General features: G+C 55.4%; 1 protein-coding gene across 5 annotated transcripts in view; it reads left to right on the forward strand.

Moving 5' to 3' along the window:
• KCNQ4 (potassium voltage-gated channel subfamily Q member 4) overlaps positions 1-24,189 on the forward strand; it is a 91,747-nt gene that overhangs the window by 62,655 nt on the left and 4,903 nt on the right. For 2 of the 5 annotated variants that reach the window (XM_073317578.1, XM_073317574.1), the window contains exons 4-12: positions 99-274; positions 1,129-1,254; positions 1,369-1,479; positions 2,241-2,336; positions 4,265-4,353; positions 8,289-8,444; positions 20,597-20,814; positions 21,341-21,443; positions 24,023-24,154. In XM_073317578.1, coding sequence (XP_073173679.1) covers positions 99-274; positions 1,129-1,254; positions 1,369-1,479; positions 2,241-2,336; positions 4,265-4,353; positions 8,289-8,444; positions 20,597-20,814; positions 21,341-21,443; positions 24,023-24,154 — 1,207 coding nt within the window. Of the gene's footprint in view, positions 1-98; positions 275-638; positions 1,255-1,368; positions 1,480-2,240; positions 2,337-4,264; positions 4,354-8,288; positions 8,445-14,980; positions 15,038-20,596; positions 20,815-21,340; positions 21,444-24,022; positions 24,155-24,189 lie in introns of those variants that run through there. The other 3 variants (XM_073317575.1, XM_073317576.1, XM_073317579.1) reach the window with 3 other exon arrangements.

A 24,189-nucleotide genomic window follows, 5' to 3' on the forward strand; every position in this document is an offset into this window, starting at 1 on the left:
CGTTCCCGCCACCCTGCTAGCCAGCTACCCCCTCCCCGTTCCCGCCTCCCTGCTAGCCAGCTAACCCCTCCCCCGTCTCCCTGTGCTCTGGGTCGCAGATTTCATCGTGTTCATCGCCTCGCTGGCCGTTATCGCTGCCGGCACGCAGGGGAACATCTTCGCCACCTCGGCACTGCGCAGCATGCGCTTCCTCCAGATCCTGCGGATGGTGCGCATGGACCGCAGGGGGGGCACCTGGAAGCTGCTGGGCTCAGTGGTCTATGCCCACAGCAAGGTGAGCTGGAGGAGGGCGCTGGCCCGGGGGCGGGGCTGGGTTTCAGCATCGGCGCCACGGGAGGCAGGCGGTAGTAAAAGAGACAGGGCAGAGCCGGGCACAGTGTGGCCTGGTGCTTCCAGCTTTGCCCCTGCCGCTCAATCCTGGCCGAGAGTCCCCTGCTCTGCCCAGGGCTCCCCATCACCCTGACCTGCAGCACCCCTGCTAGTCCAGTCCTCCCCCGTGCTTTGTCATAGCCATTGCCCATTCCCCTGTACAGTGCAAATAGGTCGGGACTGGCTCCTTCTATTGGCCTCCGTCGCTAGTATCTGAGCACCTCGCAGGCTTGAATGTATTTAACCTCACAGTGGGGCTATGATCTCCATCGTCCAGATGAGGAAACTGAGGCACAGCGTGACTTGTCCAAGATTGCACAGGGGCACCTATGGTAGAGCAGGGACTTGAAGCCAGCGGTCCGCCCTAGTCCTAGGAGGGCACCCTCACCGCTGAGCCGTCCTTCCGCTCTTCCCCTGTTAACCTCCTATGTCTCCCCGTTCCTTTCGGAACCGACCCAGCCGTCCATGGCCTCGCCCCAGTCAACCACGTGGAACGTTCCCCTCCAGTCACTTAGTGCCGGCGGCCTCTCAATGCGTGTGCAAGAGCCTTCTCCTCTGCAGCTGCTGCTGCGTGTGAGCAGCTCCCTGCCGGTGGCGCCTCTCTGCCCCTTTGCCGGTAGCAAGTGCTCAGCTCCGGCTGGGGCGGCGTCCCGGGCGCTCTGCAGAGGGGACGTTGCATTGTGCTGTGTCGTGTTTTGGGCCTTCACCCCCACCCCATCTTGGCTTTGCTCCCCTGCCCTCCCAACCTGCCCTTGGCAGGAGCTGATCACAGCCTGGTACATCGGCTTCCTGGTGCTCATCTTCGCCTCCTTCCTCGTCTACCTGGCCGAGAAAGACGCCAACACGGAGTTCGCCACCTACGCTGACTCGCTGTGGTGGGGCACAGTAAGTGCGGCTGCAGAGCCCCGCTCCCACTGGGGGGGGGCGCGGCGCGGGCTGGGTGGGGGGCGGGGCGAGGAGAGCTCCGTCAAGGCCTCTCTGTGTTCTCTCCCCCCGCAGATCACGCTCACCACCATCGGCTACGGGGACAAGACCCCCAATACGTGGCTGGGCAGGGTGCTGGCGGCCGGCTTCGCGCTCCTGGGTATCTCCTTCTTCGCTCTGCCTGCTGTGAGTAGCCCCTCGCGGCATCCCGGTAACGCCTGGCGCTGCCGAGGGGGGGGAGAGCCAGGCCTCTGGGTCCCTAGTTGCTCATGCTGGCAGTCGGGGGTGCCCTGGGGAGGGCAGACAGCTGGAAGTACCCCCTACCCTCCAGTGCTCCTTAAAGGGACCCTGCCCAGCGGCTGAGACTCCAGAATAGACCCTGCCCTAGAGATGTCATTGGTCATTCTCCGCCTTCATTTTCTTTTCACTTTCCTTCTTTTCTTTTCTCTCTTCCTTTCTCTTTTCTCTTTCTCTTTTTGTCCCTTTTCCCCTCCTCCTTCCTTTCTCTCCTTCTCTCTCTTCCTCCCGTCGCTCAAGAGAAGAGCAATGCCAGACAGAATGGTGGCACCCAATACCCCACCCTGCCCCAATGTCTCCAGCTAGGGACTGCTGGCTCCTCGCTGATCTCTGGAGCTGCCAGGCCCCTGGGGGAGGAGAGAGGGTCTGGCAGAGCCAACAGAGTCCTAGTTTTGGGGGGCCTCTTTGCTCCCTCCCAAAGAGTGGATTGTCCTGCTAGCCAGACGGGGGGCGTTGGCAAGTTTGGAGTCCTTCTCCTCCCACAGACTCTGAGCAGTCTGTGTTCATGCTGGGATGACAGAGGGATGCTTCCTTAGGACCCCGCAGGTCTGTGGGGATCAGACTGTGTTGGGGCAGTTTGTCCAGCTGCCGCACGGGGCCAGGCAGGTTCTCCATCCCATTTCACGCATGCTGGCCCCTTTCTCCTGCAGGGCATTCTGGGCTCCGGCTTTGCCCTGAAAGTCCAGGAGCAGCATCGCCAGAAACACTTTGAGAAGAGGCGGATGCCGGCAGCGAACCTGATCCAGGTACCGCAGGACGCCTGCGCCTCTCCCTGGGGAAACCCCACCCTCCACCTTGGTCTGGAGTCACTACACAGCTCTGCTGATGGCCCGCTAGCTCAGCCTGCAGGTTGCCCCTCAGCTCCCCCCGTACAGCTCTGCCAATGCCCCTCGATCCACACATGCAGCCTGGCCCCTCTGCGATTGCAGATTTCGGCTCCCCCATATAAACACAATTGTGCCAATGCCCCTCAATCTGAACATTCAGCCCAGTACTGCCTGCTATCCCAACCTGGTGCCTCCCCACTCTGCAGATACCAGTCATTCCCCCACCTTTCTGCTCCGGAAGGTACGGCTCTGCAGATACACCTTAATCTGCAGCCCCCCTGCTCTTCCAGCCTTGGGCTCTCCATGCGCACAGCTCTGCCAGGGCCCCTCCGTCCGGATTTGCACGCTTCAGCACATCTGACATGTACCTTGGCGAGGTAGCCTGTAGCCGAGCCCCCGAGCTTGCGGAGGGGGGCCCTGGCAAATCAGTCCCCTTGTCTAGATCAGCTTGCTAGAGAAGTGAAACTTCAGAATCCTTCCTTATCTCCCCAGTTCAGAGAACAGGCGCACAAAAGGAAGCCTCCGGTGCCCCTGGTCTATCTGCAGCTGCCAGCCAGTCAGTTGGCCCCGGCTTTCACAGCTCCCCGGCCCTCTGAATGCAGCCTTGCTCCTCCTTTCATCTTGGCGGCGGGGAAGGAAAAAGCCTGACGTTAATTAATGGAGTTGGGCAGGGGGCGAGACAAAGGGCCCCACCTACCCATCGCCCTGCAATACAAAGCAATCGCTGGGACACGCGGCAACCCCCCCACCCCAATAACTCTGGCCATTGCTGTCCGGCATTCATCAGGCACGGATGTGCTGTGGGTGCAGATGGGAGGCCGCGAGGTCTCCGATAAGGCTCCCCATTGTGATCGCTCCTTAATTAATGGCACCAGCTTCTTGGGAGTGTTACCTGAAGCCTTAGCGAGAGGCTAGCCTGGGGAGAAAAGCTTGAAACAGGAAGGTGTGGGGGTGTGGGTGAGAAGAGCAGCAGGCTGGGTTCTCCACTCCAGCTACGCCAGTTTCACGTCAGCATGTCTGGCGCGGACGGAGCTGCTGGGGGGGGGGCTAGGCCCCGTGCTGTCCCCACCTCATCCCCAGCGAAGCAGTGGAGAGCTTCCCGCTGACTGCTTTCCTAGCTGGCCCCGCGGTGCACCAGGGAGTGAGCAGCATTTGCCCAACCCTAGTATTTTAATGACCAGGGGGATCCCCCCCACACCCTTCTTTCCTGTGCTCCCATCTGATCAGCTCTGAGCCTGTTTGACCGTTCCCCAGCCCGCAGCCTGGGCGTCTGGCTGGGGAAGAGGCATGTGCACCGTCCAAGGACAGGGGGTGCTAATGCACCCCCGCAGGAATGTGCGGGGGTGGATCAATGGGCTCCAGGTGGCAGCAAGAGGTGCTGACTCACGGCCTGCAGCTGCTGTTTGCTCCTCGGGCAGAACTGGATCCCCCCACCGGGGTCTGTTCCAGGGCGGGGGTGGAACTGGAAGTGAATTTTGATGCCCTCAGAGGGCCTGTGGGGGCAAGCGCACCTCAGGACAAAGCTGCTTTGAGATGCCAGGATGAGAACTCCTGCCTGCAGCCTCAGACCTCGACCCCGAGTCATAGAGCAGGGCACAGCAAGCTCCCACATGCACAGCTGTGCCCAGCCACCTCTGGCCTGACCCTGCAGCATTCACAACTATTCCAGTCCTGGGTTCCCCGTTCACTCACCCACTGATCCCTTAGCATCCCTTGGCACCGCCCTCCCAGTGCCCCTCGGTCCTGCCAACAGCACCTCTCCTTGCACTGCCAGTTCCTGGCGTCTCCTCCATGGACACGACCAGTTGTGTCATGTCTGCCGCACCATCCCTCTCTCTCTGGTGCAGGCAGCCTGGCGCCTGTATTCGACAGACGTGAGCCGAGCCTACCTGACCGCCACCTGGTGTTACTATGACAGCATTCTCCCATCCTTCAGGTAGGTGCCGCCCCACACGGGTGACCACAGACTGAGTGCTGTGTGGGGAGGGGAAAGGGTGGTCCCTGCCATCTAGCAGTCAACTCATCCGAGAGCAGAGGAGTATGCAGGGCTCTGAAGGTCAATCGCCTCGGTGTCTGTTGAGGGCAAGCGAGAGCAGGATTCGGCCCTGCATCCTGGACGACCCACCAGGGTTTGGGAGCAGTGTGGATGTGAGCAGCTTTGCCCCAGGAACTGGGTATGTAGCCTGGTGTTGCTCATCGCTGCCTTCCCAGCCAGCCCTCTGGCTGCCGGGCACAGCAGAGGTGGTGGAGATGCCTTGTGCTGCTGGGGAGGCTGGATTCCCATTGCTGTCCCCGGAAAAGGACGGGGCGGGGGGCACTGAGGCAGGGTGCAGAATTATCCCCCCGGCACCAAGGGCGTTGACGGAGGGAGAGGGCCGAGTCCCGGGTTAGCTGATGGAGTTAACCCTTCCAGCGTCATGACAGATCAAAACTCCAGAGCCAGTGCACCATGGTCACTCTCTGGAGATGCAGTCTCTCTAGGGACGTCCCTGTGAGGGAACCGCTGGAATCTCTGCACCTTGACAACTGGTCACGTGACCGTGATGCCCAAATGTCCTTCCAGACAGAGCAGTTTATCAGAGCTGGTGCCATCAGGCATGTATTCCAGAGCCCACTCGGTTTAATGAGGCAAGACTCCGCATGCTCTCCCGAGGCACGTACTGTGGGCATCTAGCGGTAGAATTCCTAGCATCCTTTCTGGGGAGGAGGGCGGGAAAGTGAGGCACGGACTGGACCCTGGTCTATGATTCCAGACTTCGAGGCACCCCTGGAGCTGAAATGTCAAACGCTGCAAGCCAGTGTCTGTTCTCCCCCGTTGCACGGGAGGCTAACGAGAGCCGTCCCGCTGAAGTCAGTGGGGTAACCTGGGTGTCGGTGCAGTCGGAACCAGGCTCAAGGCCCCGAAGTTGACTCGATGGTCTGAGACCTGAAACACGCAGTCAGGCTGAGATTTCTCTTAACCCTTCCTATGCTGGCATTTCCCAGCCTCCCAGCCCATCAAATCTATATACACAGCCATGAGGACCAGAATTCCTTTGGACAATGGAAATAACTTAACTTAAATGGGTGGGGGAGGGAGGGGAGGAATAGGGGTGCTTGGGTTGCCAAATAAAGGTTTTGCAGTTAATAGCTTCCCCAGAATGGAGCCCCTTCTCATCAAGGTGGGTTGGGAGAGGAGGCGGAGCTGAACTTTCTATCCAGCCCATTCATAAAGGGCGAAATCAGCTTTGCTCTTCCCCCATCATCCTCTGTCTTCTGCAGAGCTAGCTTCTGTGGGGCTCAGGGGTGGAATGGAGCCGCTGCTAAACTTCCTGCCTTCCTCCTCCATCATCCTCCATCACGCTCAGGGGCCGCTCCCTTCGAAGACCCACGACCTCTGCATCCATTCCAGCCCTGCCCGCTCTGTCTCTCTCCCTCCCATAGCGTTTCCCAGCTAAACTGGAGCCCTGCTGGTGATGGGACCAAAGTGGACGGATTCCGCTGGTGGCTGCTGTTGAAATTAGCTGGAGCCGGGAGGATTGCTCGGCGCTCTGAGACCTGGGATTGACTGGCTGCAGGCCAGCCCCATGGGTCACCTGTGGGGAGTGGGGGGCAGAGTAGAAAAGACAATGTTTGTGTAAGGGAGGAAGGAGGTAAAGGCCCTTTGGGTATCCACGGATGCTGCCTCCCCTGTTAAATTGACCCACGTCCTTTGCCCTTCCCCCTGCATCCTCTAGGAATACACTGTTGGAAGGGGAATTCCCGAGGCCTCTGACGCTAAGAAATAGCGTTGTGTAGGGAGACAACACCCTGGATTGTCATTGCTTCTGGATTGTCCAGTTGTGTCCATCCACAATGTATCTGTGTTGCTGGTCTGTACAGGGCAGGGTCTGGCTCTGTGTTGTAAATTGTACAGCGCCAAGCGCACTGATATTAGGCAAATAATAAAATTGCCCCACTTTACACCGGCATGTTTGAGTCAGGGAAGGAAACATGCCTACCCCCAGAGCTTGACCCTCCCCCCCCCCTTCCGCTGCTAACCATGGATTTAGGTTTTGTCTGCTTTGTTCTGCAGTGGGTGGTTTTGTTTCTGTGCGATGACCCGTGGTTTTATTTTACAAAGACAGAATTCTTAGCAGCCTGAAACACAAATCCCTCAATTCCCAGCAGCACCCAAGAGAAGATCTGTCCTTCTGTGCAGCACCACGGTGCAGAAACTGAGCCGAGGTATCAAACTGCGAAGAACTGCCATAAGTTAGAATCCCCATTAGCTTCTCTGTCACTTTTGAGCCCGTCCCATTCAGAAGACTGTTTAGTGTGCGGGTTGTTTTTAAAGTAAACATCAGAGGAAGAGCCCAGAGTTGGATCCAAACTTCCCCAGAGTTCAGCATCTTTCAGACATAGGCGTAGTTTAAAGGGGAGGGGGGAGGTGTTGCCCCCCTGAACTGCAAGCTTCAGGCAGGCTCAGAATTTTCCACCCAACATGAGGCCCCATTGGCCTGACTGGAGCTCCCCCCCCAAATGTAGAAGTCAAACGACACCTATGCTCTCATGCTATTTCACAGTTTGAGAGAGAGAGGAAGGCCCTCTGACATGATAGTTCAAGTCCCTGCTCTGCCACAGACTTTTGGCATGTTCCTTAGCCTCCTCGTGCCTCAGTTTCCCATCCCTACCATAGCACGGCGGTGTGGCGAGGATAAATATCTGAAAAATTGGGAGGCACTCAAGTACCTGGGAGAGACGGCACACAGATGTGAAATATTCAGAAGGAAGATGCAAAAAGCTGCCAGGTCTGCCACTCATTCAGCAACTGGCATTAAGACACCTGGGGGCCTGACCCAAAGCCCTTTAGAAATCAACGGGAGTCATTCCACCTTTGTCAATGGGTTTGGATCAAGGCTAGAGACTATAGCATCAACCGTATCATGCTAAAATGAGATCGTGCCTTGCAAGCTCAGCTCTGTGCTCTAAGGTACATGATGTGCCCCCCCACCACTGGCATAAGCAGGGCCAGAATTCTACATCGGGTCAGTTGCAGGAGAGAGTATTAGAAACAGGGGGGCTGCCCCTCCGCTCCCCGACACTTGCTTTCCAGCAGTGCAGCTGCTTCTGATTTACAGCCGGGGGGAGCAAGAGGCGCATCAGGCCCGTTTGTTTCATTGCACGATTTACGTCTCTGTGCAAAGGGTCTTCTCAGACATGCAGCATGAGTCACGGTCTCTCTTGCATCATCTGAGTTTGTGCAGAGCACTGAAAAATCAGGACAGACCCAGGTGTGTCTGCCTGCAGCCAAACTCATTGTAAACAATCCCAGCGATCAAACTGCCTGAAAACATGAGGGTCCTTTCCCAGATCTGCCCACTCACGATAACACGAGACGCCACTCACTGTAGATTGTGAAAATCTTCGTGACTGGATCATTCCTCTTCTTTCTTGTGAGACACCTAACAAAGGTGACATTTAAACTTCCATCACTAGGCTTCAGAATAACCAATTCATTGAGCTAAATGGGGAAGCTCTCTTAAAGCTATTGTCTTGGGCTGTCCGCAGGCTCAGGCAGACGTCGTTCCTTCATGTCACATTTTGCAGGGTATCTTCACCACCATAAGGCTAGAGGCTTAATTATTTTTAAAAAATGAAAGCTGAGATTGTGAAACACAGGAATGTACCAGCCCCCTCCCACCCACCCACCCACCCCCAGCTAGCACGAGCTGGCCCAGTTCGACCCCTGCAAAGGCCTGATGGAAGCTGCTAAGAAACTGTCTTTAAAGTCTGGGGGTGGGGTTGGTTTACACCTGCCTGGATCCCTGCTTTGTTCATTCATGTGGCTTTGATTTCTTTTTGCCTTGGAAGGTTTAATTTCTCCGTGTTTTTATTTGAACCCACCCCCAGAGAGCTGGTCCTTATGTTTGAGCATTTGCACCGAGTCCGCAACGGAGGAGTTAGGAATTCAGAGGTGAAAAGGTTGCCTGATGGAGCCCCACCACCATATCACTCCTTCACCTCTGGCCAGAAAACCATCGCCCCTGCTTTTTGCTCTGGGGAAAGGTAGGGTGCCCCCAGCTACCGCTCCTTGGTGTGTCCTTTGTCTCTTCCCCCCAGTGTTGGCCCTGTGCGCGTGTTTGTTGCCAGTGCTGGTCTCCTCCTGTCTCCTGAGCGCGGTTTGGCTTTTGTCCGTGTTGGTGGCAGATGTACCCCCGGCTGGCTCCTGGTCTCCCTGTAGTGGCTGGACCATGTATTGAGGTTTATGTGTCTGCTAATGAATCCTCGCTGACGGACCTAGTCATTTCATGCAGACACTAGAGACTTGTGCTTTTCAGATTCAAAGGTCGCAGGTTCAGTCCCCACAGACAACTCACGCAAGGGGGTCACACACTCGTGCACAGATCACCCCTAATCCACCTGGCTGTCTTCTGTGTTCCCAGGGGCTCTCCAGCACCCAGGGGGGAATCCAGAATCCCAGTAGAATGCCCGAGGTGCTAGGATTCCAATCGCCCAAAATAACTAGCATTCCCTGTGCTCCATGGCTCTTAGGGTCTGTCTACACTACTGGGATTGCAGCTCGAGTAGACACACCCATGCTAGCATAGCTACAGATGGTAATGTTGATGTGGCAGGCTGGGCTGTACAAGTGCACCACAGAGCCTGAGTCCTTGTGCTGCAGAAGCCCACGTCCGTGCATCTTGCAGTTAAAACCAGCGCAGGTCTGTCTGCTGCAGCTGCAGCCACACCTCCCACTGCCACACAGACGGACGCTGAGAGTCCGTGCAGCGTCCTATCATCAGACTCGCTCATAACGTTCAAACCTACCTAGTGTGCAGTAACATCACCCGGGACGTTTTAAATGGGCGACCTGAGCATATGCATAGGTGCACACCCTGAATAAATGTGTGATACATTCTAGCTAACTCCGGGAATTGTATATGTCAACGCAGTGTAACAGATAGATGGCCCTTCTGCTCCCTTATCCGTGGCCAACACCTGATGCTGCAGGTGAAAAAGCAAATGCCCCAGCATGCATCTAATTTTGCAGCATGCCCCTAATTGTGCGACGATATCTCGCTGGTCAATTTCTTCCTGAGCTACCACCTGAGATGGCAAAACCCTGAAGTAGGAGAAATGGATGAAACTTTAATCCTAGCTAGTGATCAGATTCATAGAAATGCCTAATTCTGCTCTGAATTTTACTGAGGAATTTGCCTCAAGCTGTCTTATAGCAGTGAGTTCCACAGGTTAACCAAGTGCTGGTTTTAAAAAAAGAATTTCCTTGCATCTGTTTTTTTTAAAACATATTGCCTTTCCGTGTCACTGAGCACCTCTTTGACCTGGCATTATGGGAAAGGGTAAATTAGACTGCCCTTTGCACTATGCTGTTCTATACTTTCTTTACCTCTCACGTATCTCCTCTTGCTTGTTTCCTTTCCAAATGTCTCTTTAGCCTCTCTTCAAAGAGGCTCCTAGTGACAAATACCAAGGCAGGTCAGCTCCAGTGTGCTGCAGAATGGAACCATGCATTTGAAACTTCCAGCAGAGAGGAAGGACGGTGCAAAGGTTAGGGCACTAGAGAAAAGCTTGGGAGACCTGGTTCAAGTCCCTGCTATGTCTCAAGCTTCCTGTGTGATCTTGGGCAAGTCACTTAGTCTCTCTGTGCCTCAGTTTCCCATCTGGAAAATGGGGCTAAGTGGGAAGGACTCTCTCACAGGGGTGCAGTGAGGATAAATACATGAAAAGATTATGACGTGCTCTGAGATCTGATGCAAAGTGCTAGGTATTATTAGTGTGAGGCATTGGAAGTGCTGGGTGTCCATGGGTTGTGATGTCTCCATGACAGCGTGCGATTAATTGGTTGCTTACGTATTATTCTTAATACACTATCTATGTAACGGTGTATACACAGGGATGCTCTGTGGAGGTTAATTCGTGAGCAGGAGTGGGTGCTAGGAAGGAAGGAGGCTCTCCCGCTCTGGCGACACGGCTTCCCCTTGGGTTAGAAGTCACGCAAAGTCGGAGGCAGAGCCCAAAGCGCTGCGGTAATCGCAGCAGGAAGGAGCTAAAGCTGGTACTGCGGAGTGAGAGGCAGCTAGCTGTGATGACCAGCGGCTCCACAGGACGGAGGAGGAGGGGACCTCCTGGGTTCAGAGCACCGAGTTTGTAGGCCATGGACACAGGCTGGAGGACAGGCCAGCAGGGATTTTCAGAAGCACTCGGCATTGGCCAAATTCTGCTCCCATTGAAATTGGGGGGGAGGGGGCCTGAGTGCTCTGGGGAGCCCCTCCCTGTGTGACTGGAGGTGCTGTTCCCTGAGAACAAGGAAATCGCTTCTCTCTAGTGTCCTGAGCTAGCTTTGGTCTTGGGGGAACAGGTCGCTTGCGAGGGTGTTGCATCCCCCCACGCAGGGTACGAGGGTTAGGGTTGCATGGATCCCAAGCATGTGATTCCCCTGCTGTTCTCTAGCGGCCCCACAGGGTAATACACACACACTCCCATGACTTGCCCTGGGCTTTGCTCCTGCCGGGTCCTAATTCCTCTCCTAGTTTTCTTCCCCGACTCCAGCTGACCTGTGCAGGGGGATGTTCTTTGCCAGGCCTCCTTCCTTCATCTGAGGCAGCCTTTGGTTGAAGTGGGCAAGTGCCTTTCTCTAGAAAGCACCATTAGGAGTGGCATATTTGATAGGGTTACCAGGTGTCCCGATTTTTGTGTCTTTTCTTATATAGGCTCCTATTATCCCCCAGCCCCTGTCCCGAATTTTCACACTTGCTGTCTGGTCACCCTAGCATTTGATGAACATAAATCCGGAGTCCACAGAAGGGGTGCCCCCACTGTGACGGGGATGGGGAGATCCGGAGAGCTGGAAGGTCTATTAACTCCCATTAGCATCATGGAGTGGAATCAGGCTAACCATGGAGACTTGCGCGTTTGCTGTGGGGCCTGGCTAGGTGGCTCTCCGAGAGCCCCTGGCATGTCCCCGGTCATCTCTAGTCAATACCAGCACTACAGAGCCCTGGGCTAGGATGAAAATGAACGTAAAAGCTGGTGAATGGAAGATTTTCCTTCCACTCCAGGGCTTAAGAAGCTGGAAGAAACCCACCCTCCAGAGCGCTCGTATTGGGACCTTCTGGGCGACGGGAGGTTCAGGGAGATGCAACATGGAAGACACTGGCCAGCGGTTGCTCTCAGCTGGATGGGGGAGAATGGAGCAGGAGGCCCTGGCCTCTGAGAGCTGAGCACTGTTTTGGCCAGTACACAGCCAGTCTACGATGCTTGTGAAGTACCCAGGTGTGTGTCAAACAGCCTGTGAAATCCCAGCTGGTTCTTGGGTTCGGCCCCTTGGCAGATGTGTCGCCTGGATGGTGCGAAGCACTCGTCCCTTTCTGACCCAGGTGCGTCATGATGTCTCAGAAGGATTTGTGGGACTCCGAGGAGCAGGGACAAACCCGTTAAATGAGGAGAAGCTGGCTCGGCTCTCGGAGCACCGGACTGCTCTAGTTTTCATTAGAGCTGATGCATGATGCCAGGAATAGAGGGGGAAGGAGACTATCCCCACCACTTAACTCCCCCAGACCTCTCACCTTTCTGAGCTCATGGGCTCAGCTAACTCGTTTCCGGTTTCTTTGGTGAGCCATAATTACAAGGCCCTGATTCGCCTTCAGCTACTCCTTAGTCATGTCATGCTTCTGCAGAGGGCTGGTCCACTGTGCCTAGCAGGGATCCGAGCGAAACCACCTGATAACCGCCCTCCAGCTCCAAATTGGGGAAAACACTGAAGGATCCATCTAGTAAGTGTCCTGCAAAGACAGAGATTGCCTTGTGGTGACACCGAATGGGCCCAATCCTGCATTCCTGATGTGGGTGTGCGGTGAATGCAGAATCAGGCCCTAGCGGTGAAGTAATGACCCTGGGGCTTTGTGACGAGGAGACAGTGGGGGCTCATGATGAAGTCTGCATGCCGAGACTTGGCCTTGCCTTCTGCCCCATGTGCTCACTTGCAGCAGATTCAGTGTCTGAAGGTAGCATCCAGGAAACCTGCGGTTCCAGAGTAATGCTGTGTTTGGAAGAACACAAAAAGAACTAAATAGCCCCAGGCAAACCTCAAAGCAGTGGTTCAAACTGGCTGTAATTCAGAGCGGTCTGCAAAGTGAGACGGAAGCCTAACAAGAACTGGCTTTTCCTTCGAGGAAAGCTTCCAGGAGGCAGCCCGGTGTAGTTAGAGCCCACGGCTGGGGGTTGGACAATAGGAATTCTGCTCCTGTATTGCCTTTAGCCTCAGTTTCCCATCTGGAAAATGGGGGGAATGACACTGACCCCCAACATCTGTGAAGAGCATCGAGGTCTTGGGATGCGAAGGGCTGAGTGCTGGGATGATCACTGCACCCTGCTTCCGTTCAGGCTGGAGACACCCAGGTCAGAACCTCTCCAGCACATGGTGACGCTCCCTCCCTTTTCACCAGGCACGGCGAACATGAACAATTACTGAACGTTGAAAAATGGAACTTTGGTCAAACCTCCCAGAAGGTTCGTTTGCAAGTCTCTGGAGACGCTGCGAGTTCGTTCCTGTTCCCACGGAGCCAGCTCCCTGGGCCCTAGGGCGAAATGCAGGATGAATCTCTCTCCTTGTCCTCCTGTCATCTAGAGAAGATGCCGTCCAGCCCTCCCCCACACACTCCTGGCCTGCTTCCCTGGAGGCAATGCACAGGAACTGAGCATGGCACTGAGGTCCCACAAGCCTGGGTACTCTGGGCTGCCGAATCAAAGGGGGCAAGGGAGCACTGAGTCAATTGCTGCCCACCCCCTGGGCGCTGAGATGAGAGAACCCCATCACTGTAACACCAGCGTTCCCAGTGGTGGGGCCTCGGGCTGGGGGCGTGCTCGAGGGTATCTGGAAATCTACAGGTATTGCAATCTCAATGGGCCAGTCCAACATAGCATACGGCCCCCCCGATCGGACTGGGCCTAGGTGAGATGCTGTTGGAAGGATCCGTGTGTCCCCCCCACCTGGCCCCTATGCTAACATCGCCTCTCATGACATTATCATCTTCTTTTTCTCTCCTTCCCCTCTCCACCTCCCTGCCATTTCTCTTGCATCCCCATTCACTCCCAGAAGCTGGAAAGAGGAAGACGCACCGCCCCCCAGGTGTTTACGTCTCAGGTAACCTTCCTCTTAAAGCCACAGTGCCTGTATTTCCCTTCCCCCCCCCCCCCCGCCCAAAGAGTCACCATGCGGTAGGTTCCCTCCAGAGGTTTTGACCTTCTTCAGCCGCTGCTCCAGGAAATGTACTCGGGGCCAGGGAACCCGTTTGGGGGGGACCAGTGGAAAATGACCTGTGTGGTATTGAAAGAAATGTTGCCAAGTAGCTTGTGATCAAAATTTTGATCTGTCCTAAGATTGCTACAGTAGCCTGGAGGTCGGGGGCATGCGGGGAGTTGCTCAGATTCAAAATGTTTTTGGTTTTGTTTAATATCCATCTAACGACCTGTTTTTATTTAATATCCATCTAACGACCTGTTTTTACAGAGAGCTCCGTTGCTAAGAAATTTGACGCACCCCCTCCCTCCTTCCTGAGGGGGAAATGTGGTGTTGTTTATGTAGGACCTACACAAACTACAGTGCTTTGTGCTCCTTGCCTCTTACACACAACGGGTGCGGTTTAGCCGATTCCAAACTGTACCACGGGACCTACCCAGTGCACCTTAGGGGGCCCTGGTCGCTCAACGCCATCAGTAAGATCTTAGCTTGAAATAAAATCTAGGGAACTGCCATGATGCCCCCTGCAGGGTAAGGTCAGAAGGGAAAGCCATTTGTCTCTCCTCGGAGCAATCACTGGTGGGGTCACTCCTGCCCCAAACACCCCGGGGTCACAGCATCTTGGGTCGCTTGGCTGCAGTTCAGGTGGTTTGTCACGCCTGCCTCGGAAGGCCAGAGGTCTCTGCGGGGCCTTACATGGGGGTGAGGAGAGGCGTGCCCTAGCTGGTGCCCGCTGTTTGGCCCTCTCTCCTCGGAGGGTGTTTAACTGTGGCCCAGGGCTCTGCCCGCCAGTCAAATTGTCCAATGGCTTTTTGTTTCGATAAATGGGGCTCTTTAGGGGAGATGCATCAAACCTTGACAAGGGTATGGGCAGGGCCCTCGAGGGCTCAGAGCCCACTGCTGACACCACGTTGAAGAGCTCAGAGGAGAGAGCTGCAAGGGAGAATCTGTTCGTCTGGGCTTTGTAGGACCAGATTATGCCATGTATTCCTGAGGGCCACCTGCTGGCACCTTCTCTGTTAACGATCTCCTCCCATGTACACAGCCCTCTCTCGTCAACAGAGCACCCTCCCGACGCTCTTCGTATCCACATGAGCCCGCAAGGAACAGGACTCGCAGGGTCCAGCCTCACCTTTGCATTGGTGGCTTTGCTGCCGGGGGGATGCTTCTCGCTGGATGCTGCTCTCCTTTTCCCAGCCAGGAGGTGGCGATGTCCTCGCCCAGTGCCACTGCTCCAGGCCTCAGCAGAGCCGGGTTCCGAGGCTGCCCCCTGGACTGCACCCCTTTGTCTCACTAACTTTCTCTTTCTTTTCTTCTGTATCTTTTATTCTTGACCCTCTAGCCAGATCTTTAGTAGTAAACGGAATTTCTTTCGGATTCCCGCCAGCTGGAAACAGAGGTATCGCGTGCTTGGATACGCTTCCCATGACTTGTTTGGGGGCCTCTTTTTGCTTTGGGGGCAGAGCCCATGTGGAATGCAGCAGATTGCTGGGGATGTGCATGATGGTCCCTCTGTACCTTGCAACGAGGGCTGCGGTAATGGAGATATGCCTGCTCTCCTGTACGTAGACTGGTGCATCTCCAGTGCAGCTGTATGGGGGAATTAGGTGTATCAGTAGAGATGGATCAAAACTTGCAGCATTGGAAGAGGCTTGTGATCTAGTGATCAGAGTACAGGGTAGGCTCTAATGCTGGCCCCTTCTGTGGCCTTGGACTAGTCACTTCACTGCTTTGTGCCTCAGTTTCTCCATCTGTAAAATGGGGATGCTGCTGACTGGCATCATGACAGTGGATTAGCTGAATGTGTTGGAAGCACTGTGCAAGTGTTTATCCAACCCCCATAATACACCTTGGGAGTCTGGATAAAACCTGGATCTGCACCCCAACCACACTGGGGTTTTGTTCTGCAAAAGATCAAAACCCGATGGAGGAAGTTCTGCAAATTCCAAATCTGTCTGGGTGTGTTCTCCATCTCTGCCTATAACCCCATGAAATGCTGTGCTGAAAATCTACCCTGCGGCAGTTCTGTGGGTGTTTGAATACAAACCATTTTTGGAATGACTCTTAGCTATTCTAGATTGCTTCGTTCAACTGCTTGGGGAGGAAATGAGAACCCAGAGCCCCCGCTCTCTGCAATCTGCCCCTCTACTACAGCCCCTTGAATTCTGCTTCTACCTCCCATCTCACTAACACCCCATCGTGGATTAGCAAATGGACACTCAGAAGCGCAGCCAGTGGGAAATTTTCCAGTGGAATCAGTTTCCACTGGCAAATGCTGCGTCAGCGGAACTAAACCATTTTGTGGGAACGTTATTGATTCCGTTGCCCTTTCAGCAGGAAAGTCTCCAGCCCTTTCATTTAGACGTATGCAGGTTTATGTTAATAATTCATGATAGGATAGAAAAGTCAGAACAACGAAGTGGCCGCGAAACGTTTTCACTAGGTGGAAATGAAACATTTTGGAACGTTTCCTTGGGCGAAAAATTCCAAGATTTTGCTTCTCGACCCGCTTTGAGATGAAACCACATTTCCAAATCTCAGAATGGGTGGAAATTCTGCTTTGGAGCCAGCTCTGCTCGTGAGGTTTTAGGCTCCCCAGAGCGGCCGTATTAACCCCAGTTTCTGCCCTTCCCCACCCGGCTGGGAGCCAGTTCCCAGGCAGTGGGGCAGAAGAGTGTGCACTGTCCTATCCAGTTAGGATAAAACCCAGCCCCCTTCCCTCATTTGGTGGAAGAACGGAGGTTAGTGGGTAGAGTTGCATGCAGCTTGTAGCTTAGGGGAAGGAGGAGCTGCCAGAACTGCTGGGTGCGGCAAAACAACCTACAGTGCAACCCTCGAAGAGGGGCGGCTTCCCCGGCTGCATCAGAGTCTACAAGTATACAGAGTAGCCCCCTGAGCTGGCTTCTCCTGGGAGCAAGGATGGCCGTGTGGTTCAGCCACCTCACTGGCCTGGCACTGGCTTGCTGTGTAATGTAGGGCGAGTCAGCTCCCGTCCGAGGATACCGGCTATGGAGAAGCTGTGGGGAGAGAGTGCCAAGCCCTGGGCCACCAGCATCTCTTTGGCCAGGCTTATTCCATGCTAGCTGAGTGGCTACTGAACTGTGTATGTGCTACGACTTTGCCTGGCAGGCCGTATGCCCACTCCTGGCCACGGAGGGGGGGTGTCCTGTTCGTGGGTTGTCTGGCCTCAGACAGAGGTCATGCCATTGCTAGTGGGAACCCCACGCCCCGGGACCAGATGCTGCCATTTGGAAGGCTAGTGAATCGCCCATCGTGCACTGATGAGAGAGGGAGCCCTGGCCAAAATCCATGATGAATCTGAACAGGGGTGATTAATCTCCGCTGGGCTGGGCTGGGCCAAGGGTGCTCTGTCCCGTGTTTGATCCAGACTCCTGTATGGGATCAAGCCGGTCTTGAGGAGTGGGGGAGAACTGAAGTCCCGAGGCCTTTGGGCAGAGGGTTTGGAGACCCAACCTTGATATTCTATCTTAATTCCCATTTGCTGGAATGCAGATGCTCCAACTACCAAGGCTCAACTGTCCCTCCTATCAGAAGGTTAGTGGAGTAAAGAGCGGGTCAGGACACCTGGGTTCTATTCCCAGCCCTGATTTGTTCTGTAGCCTTGACCAGGCTGTTTAATGGCTCTGTGCCTCGGTTTCTCCATCTGTAATAAATCTTCCCTACCTCCAGGGGGAGAGATGAAGTTAAATTAACAGTAGAGTGCTTTGAGATCCCCGGATGAAAAGTGCTAGGGGAGGGCACTGTGGTGGTGAATGTCGCAAACTTTGTGTATGTGTGCAAAGTGATCTATTTTCCCCAAGAATGATCAGGACCCCCCCCCTCGCCCCCTCCCGATCTGGATGAAACCTGAAAATGTTTTTCTGTGAGCGGTCGAATCCTGCAATGGGCCACGCTCTAAAGCGTTCCGGGGATTGGGGGATGTTTGCGGGTTGTCTCCCGTCTCTGGCTCAAACTTAGTGTCCCTCCCCCTGCCTTTCCATTCCAAAGAGACCGAAGCGGAAATGGTCATGTTGTTCTCTCCACAGCGAAAGGGCCGATCGAGAGACCGAACCGATCGCTGATGACAAACCACCAGGCCCCGCCCCTCCTGTTCAGTATTGATCATGGGCTGTAGGGCTCTGCCTCCGTTTTTGCATGGTATGTGGCGGTCGTGCTTGCTGGCATGCGGGGGATCTGCCCGCGACGTGCTGGTAGAACTCGGACAGGTTTGGGTGGGTGGGGAAAGGGATTCAAGAGATGTTCTGGAACTGGGCGGGGCTTTTGGAGGTTTACGACCCAGCGGGAACTTCTAGAACTTTGTGTCGCCAGCTCTCTCTCCACTCCCTGATCCCGGAGCAAAACCGGAGCCTCTCAAAGTTCTAAAAGGTTCTAGGTTCTGGACCTGACAAACTCCCAAACGTTCTAGAGCCCACCAGGCTTCCAGAAGCTGCAGATGAGGCCTGCGGGGTAGCCCTCGCTCGTCCACGCAGCTTTCTCTACCGGCTTGTGGGAGAGGGATGCAAGCTTCAGTGGAAGCTCTGCATTGTGAGCCGTATCCCAAGCCCACTGAGGTCCAGATGGGCTTGGGATCCAGGCCGGCGACTGCTCCCTGTGATGGATGTTCTGTGCGCCGGGGAGCCAGCTGCTTGGAGTCAGAACATGATGCTGCTCATGGGAAGATTTGTTTGATTTGAGCCCTCTGTGGCTGTGCCAGGCCCACTCCCCCAAACCTGCACGTCCAAACACGTCCTCACCATGTTTCCAGTGGCCTGGCACACCTGTCCCGTTCCACGTCACGTGCGGCTGTCGCCATTCTCATCCTTCTCTTTGTTTTCAGCCTGTGCAGTAAGTACTAAGGTTGGGTCTGGGGCTTAGAGTCCTGCTGTGTTGCAAACTCCCGTTGTCCCTTAGCACCTCCACCTTCTTCCCCCTCCCCGATTCCGATGAGGGTTTTGTCTTACAAGCAAACCCTAGACATGAGCCTTTCTGAGATTCTGCTCACTTGGCCTTCATGGGCTCTCCCCCTCTGCTTTCCTCTCGCTCCAAACCTTGCTGAATTGAGGCCGGGCTCACTTCCCCTCCGTATTTGTCTTTACTACCCCATCCACCCTTTGGGCACCACTGGATTTTATGAGGATGTCACTGCAGTCTGGAAACCCACCACAGCAAGGACAATTCCAGACATCGTCCACATCATGAATTATAAAGGGAATCCTGCAAAAAGGCCGCCATTAGGCATAGGCAGTGCCTGGCAATGTTGGGCCCTGGCTTCTTAAGGGCTACCGCAGTACAAATGATGATGAATAGTAAAACCAGGCCCTGATTCTCCTCTTGTGTGCGCTGGGGGGAACTCGGCTGACTTCAGCAGCTGATTTACCCCTGTGTCAGAGACAAGAATCAGACTACTTGTCTTCGCCCTCCATTGTCTGCCAACACCCTCTCTGGAATGTGTTTCCTTATTGATTTGTGTCTCTTTTCTAACCCTCGTTTTGACCCTTATTAATTTTCCATCTCCGTCGCAGCAAACATAAGTCTCTTTTGCTGTATTTTCTCATTTGTCCATGGCCATCGGGATTGTGTGGGTGAGCTAACTGCTGCGGCTCTCCAGCCACAAGGGGTGAGCACAAACATTGTTTTGGTGTAGGTCCTACATAAATGAGGTCTGTTTTTAATACATACCTTCCGCAGAGGGGCATATTTAAAAAACAACCACAAAAGGGGTGAGAATTTGGAAGATATTCTAATGGAGGGAAATTAGGGCCTGGCCCACCCAAATAATGAATTGCCAAAGGGTCTCTTTCCCCCTCGGCAGGCTGGGCAGAGTTTAGCCATCAGCACATCGTGTTGGTTTATCTAGTCCTCTGCTGAGAGCCTGACCCGGCTTCTTAGTCCAGGGTGAGAGGTGGGAAGGTGGAGACAAGCGAATCAGCTGGGTATTATTGTAGGCTGCAAGGCCCTGATTGAGTGAGGCAGTGGTGAAGGTGACTTTCCCCATTGGATGTGCTTCAGGGCATCGGCGGGGCTGGTGTCCCTACTGATAGCTTGGAGTTAGCTCAATGCCACTGCTTCCCCAGGCCGCTTTGCAGTGACACGCGACACCTCAGTACATCCAAGACACAAGGATCTTCCCTGACTCGTAGGGGCAGTGCCCTCGGGGCTCGGCTCGCTATCTCAGCGAAGCCTTGTGCCGAAAGCCCTGCCAGAAGCAGGGGTTTGTCTGTCTCCTCCCCTCCCTGCTGTCTCCAGTCTATCTTCATTTCATACCAGGTGGTTTCTCTTCCAGCTCCCATGTGCTCTGTCTGTGTCTCTCCACCCTCCACCCCATCCTGTGTCCCCTCCCCATTGGTGCTCTCTTTGCTGCCAAAAAAATGTTTCAACTAAAATACCCAGACGCCCGTCCCCTGTTAGATAATCGGGGCAATCATTCCTTCCGTTCAGCGCATACAGGCGCTGGGCTTTTCGCACCATAAACCATCTGCATTCACAAAGGGCCCTTACCCAGAGCAGCACTGAAGGACGGGGCTTTTAGCCCATTAAAGTCAACAGGACTTAAGCGCTTGCTGAAGTGTTTTCCTGAATCACGCACGCACACACACGTTGCACCAGCCACTGGAGTCTGCACCCTAGCTGCAAAGTTTGCAACAAGGATCTGACTTCCCTGCCCAACTCCAGGCTCTTTGGATCCAGGGATTCTCACTTGTGCAAGGCGCTCGTGGTGCCGTTGTGGCCGGGGCCAGCTTCAGGCGAGCCCCATTCACGAGCCCCCAACACCAGGGCAAAGCCTGAGCTCTTCCCTTGGGCAAACTCCACGTGGCTTTACTGGAGAGGGCCAGAGCAAGGAGCTCGGGGTCTGGCCCGATCCAGTAGGAAGAAGCTGCATGTGCCCCTCCAGGTGCCCGGCGGCAGCTCCCCCTCCCCAGGCTAATGCCGGCTGTCCTTCCTCCCCGCCACTCCGCAGCAACAAAATGGGCATCAAGGACCGCATCCGCCTGAACAACTCACAGAGGCAGGGCAGCCGGGGAAAGCAGCACCTGGCCCCGCCCATGCGCCGCTCCCCCAGCACCGAGAACGTGCAGGAGGCCTCCAGCCCCACCAAGGTGCAGAAGAGCTGGAGCTTCAATGACCGCACCAGGTTCCGGGCATCGCTGAGGCTCAAACCTCGGCCACCAGTGGAGGGTAAGTCCCATTTCCCCCGCCCCCCATTTCTGTTTTGCACCCAAGTCTTTCGAATGTGAGTTGCCCTTCAGAATGGACTCCCCACTGCCCTCCATGGGCAGTTGTGTAGCTAGTGCGCAGGAGTGGCAGCCAGGACGCCAGGCTTCTTGGCCACTGACTCGCTGTGCAAGGAAAGTCACCTGCCACTCTATGCCTCAGTTTCCCCCTCTGTGGCTTGGGGATGGGCCTACCCAAGAGGGGGATGGGGAGCCTGTGAAGACGCTGACATGCTGGAAGGTCATTGGTTGGGAGGCGCTAGAGAGGAGCCTGGTGGTAAATGCCACAGGACCCGCGGCTGAACCACGTAGAACCCGTGTTATTCATGGTGAACCAAAGGAGACCTTGAACCCAGACCCGTGCATGGGCGGAGAGAGGACTGGGGTGAAGATTGCTCTAAGGGAGATTTGCACCCCGTGAAACACACCTGAATTGGGAAGGGGGAAGCATCCCCAGCCCTTTATGGGAAGTCCCTGTTTTCTGTCCTCAGTTGACGGCCTGGTGGAGGAGAGCACCGAGGAGAAGGGCTACCAGTGTGACTTGACCTTCGAGGACATCATGCCAGCTGTGAAAACGCTCATTCGGGCTGTCAGGTGAGTCCAGCTCGCCAGCCATCCCTGCGCCCACCCGCCCACCGGTACCAGTTCTCAGCCTGTGGCAGGGAGCAGGCCTGGCAATCGTTGGCCACCTCCATCCTGCGGGAGGTTTGGGTTGGGGCCTCTCCCAGGCAGCTGCCCCTGGGTGGGCTCTCGGAGATTCTTCATTAGGGTTTTGGCTGCCGCGGCAGGAGAACTCGTGCCTGTCTGGCTGTTAACCTCCATAGGTCTCGGGCTGGTCAGGGTAGCCAGCGAGTGGGGAGGGTGACGGGAGGAGAGCAGGCGAGCTCTGTGCCCAGCCTCTGAGGCCGTGCTAACAATTTGCCCTGAAACCCTCAAACGATAGAGTGGCCTGTTCCACAGTTCATGCACCAGCCCTCGGCAGCATCCAGCTCTTCGCGCTCCATCCTAGGCCCCTTTTGAGCCAGATGCTGGGAATTTTGAGCCAGGGTGGCGTTCTTTTTCACGTATCCAGTGTGTGCCAACAGCAAATGGCATTTCCCCTTGTCTCCGTGCCAGCCTGACTGTTGCTCCTTCCAAGCCTCAGAGGGTCCAGGGTCTGGCGGGGAGGGGCAGGCTGAGGTTCTTGTCAAGGTGGGCTCTTGCCATCCTTGGAACTCCCTGCACCTGTGTGCCAGAGCCGTGCATGCCGAGGGCTGGCCAGTCTCGCCCCCTCTTTCTGTTTCATTGATTTGCCAACAGGTTTGTTCCCCGATAAGGGACCCTGACACAAATGACTGGCTCTGCTAAGCAGGCGCGTTCTGGCTTCAGCGTAGCCACCTGAGCCCGGGGAGCTGAGCTCTGCAGCACCCAGGATCGAAAGGAGCAGGCGGACGGGGAGCAGGGTGGGTGGAGACGCTGGTTTGGTTGCAGAAGCTTTCCTGCTTTTATGTGCCTGGGTTCATTCTTTTTCTGGTCTTAAAACCCACATGCACGTGCCGTACTGCAGACACAAGCCAGGCCTCCCTGGCCGCTCCCCACCCATCTGAAGAGGCCGCCCTGAATAGAGCCATTGTTAACGGCCATGCCGCTGGAACAGGGACCTTGCGATCTCTAGCCACCTCTTCTGGCTGGGTTGAGGCACCGAGGCTGTAGCAATGCTGTTGTAGCATGGTGGGGGAGACTGGGAGAAAGGGTGGGGGAAGATATGTGGAAATACCCCCCCCCCATACAACACATTGGCTCTCTAACGGGGAGGTGACGTGGGGCATTAACAGGAGTGAAGTAGATGCTGTGAGCCCAGAACACATCCTTAATGATGGGAGCAGAGGGCTGGGCACCTGGATTCTATTGCCAACTCTGGAAGGAGAGTGAGGTCTAGGGTTAGAGCGGGGAGGAGGCTGGGAGTCAGGACTCCTGGGTTCTATCATGGATGCGAACAGTTGCGGGTGCAATTCTCTCTGCATTTTTCAAGACCAGCTGCTGTGACCTGACCATTGCAATAGTTCTTTGCACCCACAGACCGGACACTTACCTGCCGGCTGACAGTTCTTGTGCATGCAGTTTGCTGGCACTGAACGGGGGGCAGCTTTGGAGAAATCTTACCCTGGCCTTCTCCCTTTTCCCGAGTTAGCAGCAGGCTCTCCTCCATGCTGTGACATGTCCTAGCCCTGGCCAGTCCAGCAGCGTATGCATGCCTTCCTGCAGCGCCGGCCTTTGATCCTGCAGCGTATGCATATCTAACATCGCCAGCTAATTGAAGCCACTTAACACAAGCTGGAAGAGCGCAAGCCCGAGGTTCCCAAGTGGCTTGTGCTAGCTCACGATGCCTGTTTGCACAAGAGATGCTCCCCCACCCCATCCTTCCGTCTGCGGAGTTATGAAATTCTCTATCACAGCCCTGCTAATGAGCCCTCTCCGCCAGCATCTCTCCCTCCGCTGCGTTAGCAGCATTGCGGCTAGTCGTTTGACAAGGAGCCGGTGACTGACGAGCCAGGGTTCAGGGAGCCAGTTAGAGGCTGGGTTATTCTCTTCTCCTCTGCTTCCTTCCCAGAGCAGGTTTCACTGTCATGGAAAACAGGCAGGCAGGTTATTTCCCACGGCAAGAGAAGAGCGGCCCAGGGTGCCAAGATCCGGTAACTGCTCTCAACATCTTGCAAAGCCCAGAGAGATCGTCTCCCCTTCTCTCCCAACACTTGCAGTGTGCCTGTTTGTTCCCAGGCTCTGAAAAGAGTGCAGCTGGGACAGACACGGCTAGCCGCACACTGCACCTCTGGGCGTCAGGGGTGCAATCGTGTCACTTCAAAGAGTGTAACTTGCACCCTGAGAGAGCTGGAAGAGATGACAGACCATTCTGTGGTCATGGTCTCCAAGGGGAAAGCCCTTGTGCCAAGAGGTCGCTCTTACACTGAAGATGGTAAACCCTGGAGTCATCCAGACTTCCAGTGGTGGGGAGTTCCACTGTCCCATCTCTGGGGACCATGGCTTAAAGAGGGCGCTGGGGCCTTGTTTGACCTCAGCTGTCCTGGTGGGTCCTAGGGCCTCTGAGATAGCTGGGCCATGACCCGCGTCAAGTCTGTTGCTCAGACCCGTCCCCACCCCACCCCTCTCTCAGGCAACCCCTTGTGTCCCGGCAGGATCCTGAAGTTCCTGGTTGCGAAGAGGAAGTTCAAGGAGACCCTGCGGCCCTACGACGTCAAGGACGTCATCGAGCAGTACTCAGCCGGCCACCTCGACATGCTGGGCCGCATCAAGAGCCTCCAGTCACGGTGAGCTGGCTCCCGCTGCCCAGCCCACAGGGGCC

The sequence above is a fragment of the Lepidochelys kempii genome, chromosome 19 (assembly GCF_965140265.1).
Source record: "Lepidochelys kempii isolate rLepKem1 chromosome 19, rLepKem1.hap2, whole genome shotgun sequence".
Lineage (NCBI taxonomy): Eukaryota > Metazoa > Chordata > Testudines > Cheloniidae > Lepidochelys > Lepidochelys kempii.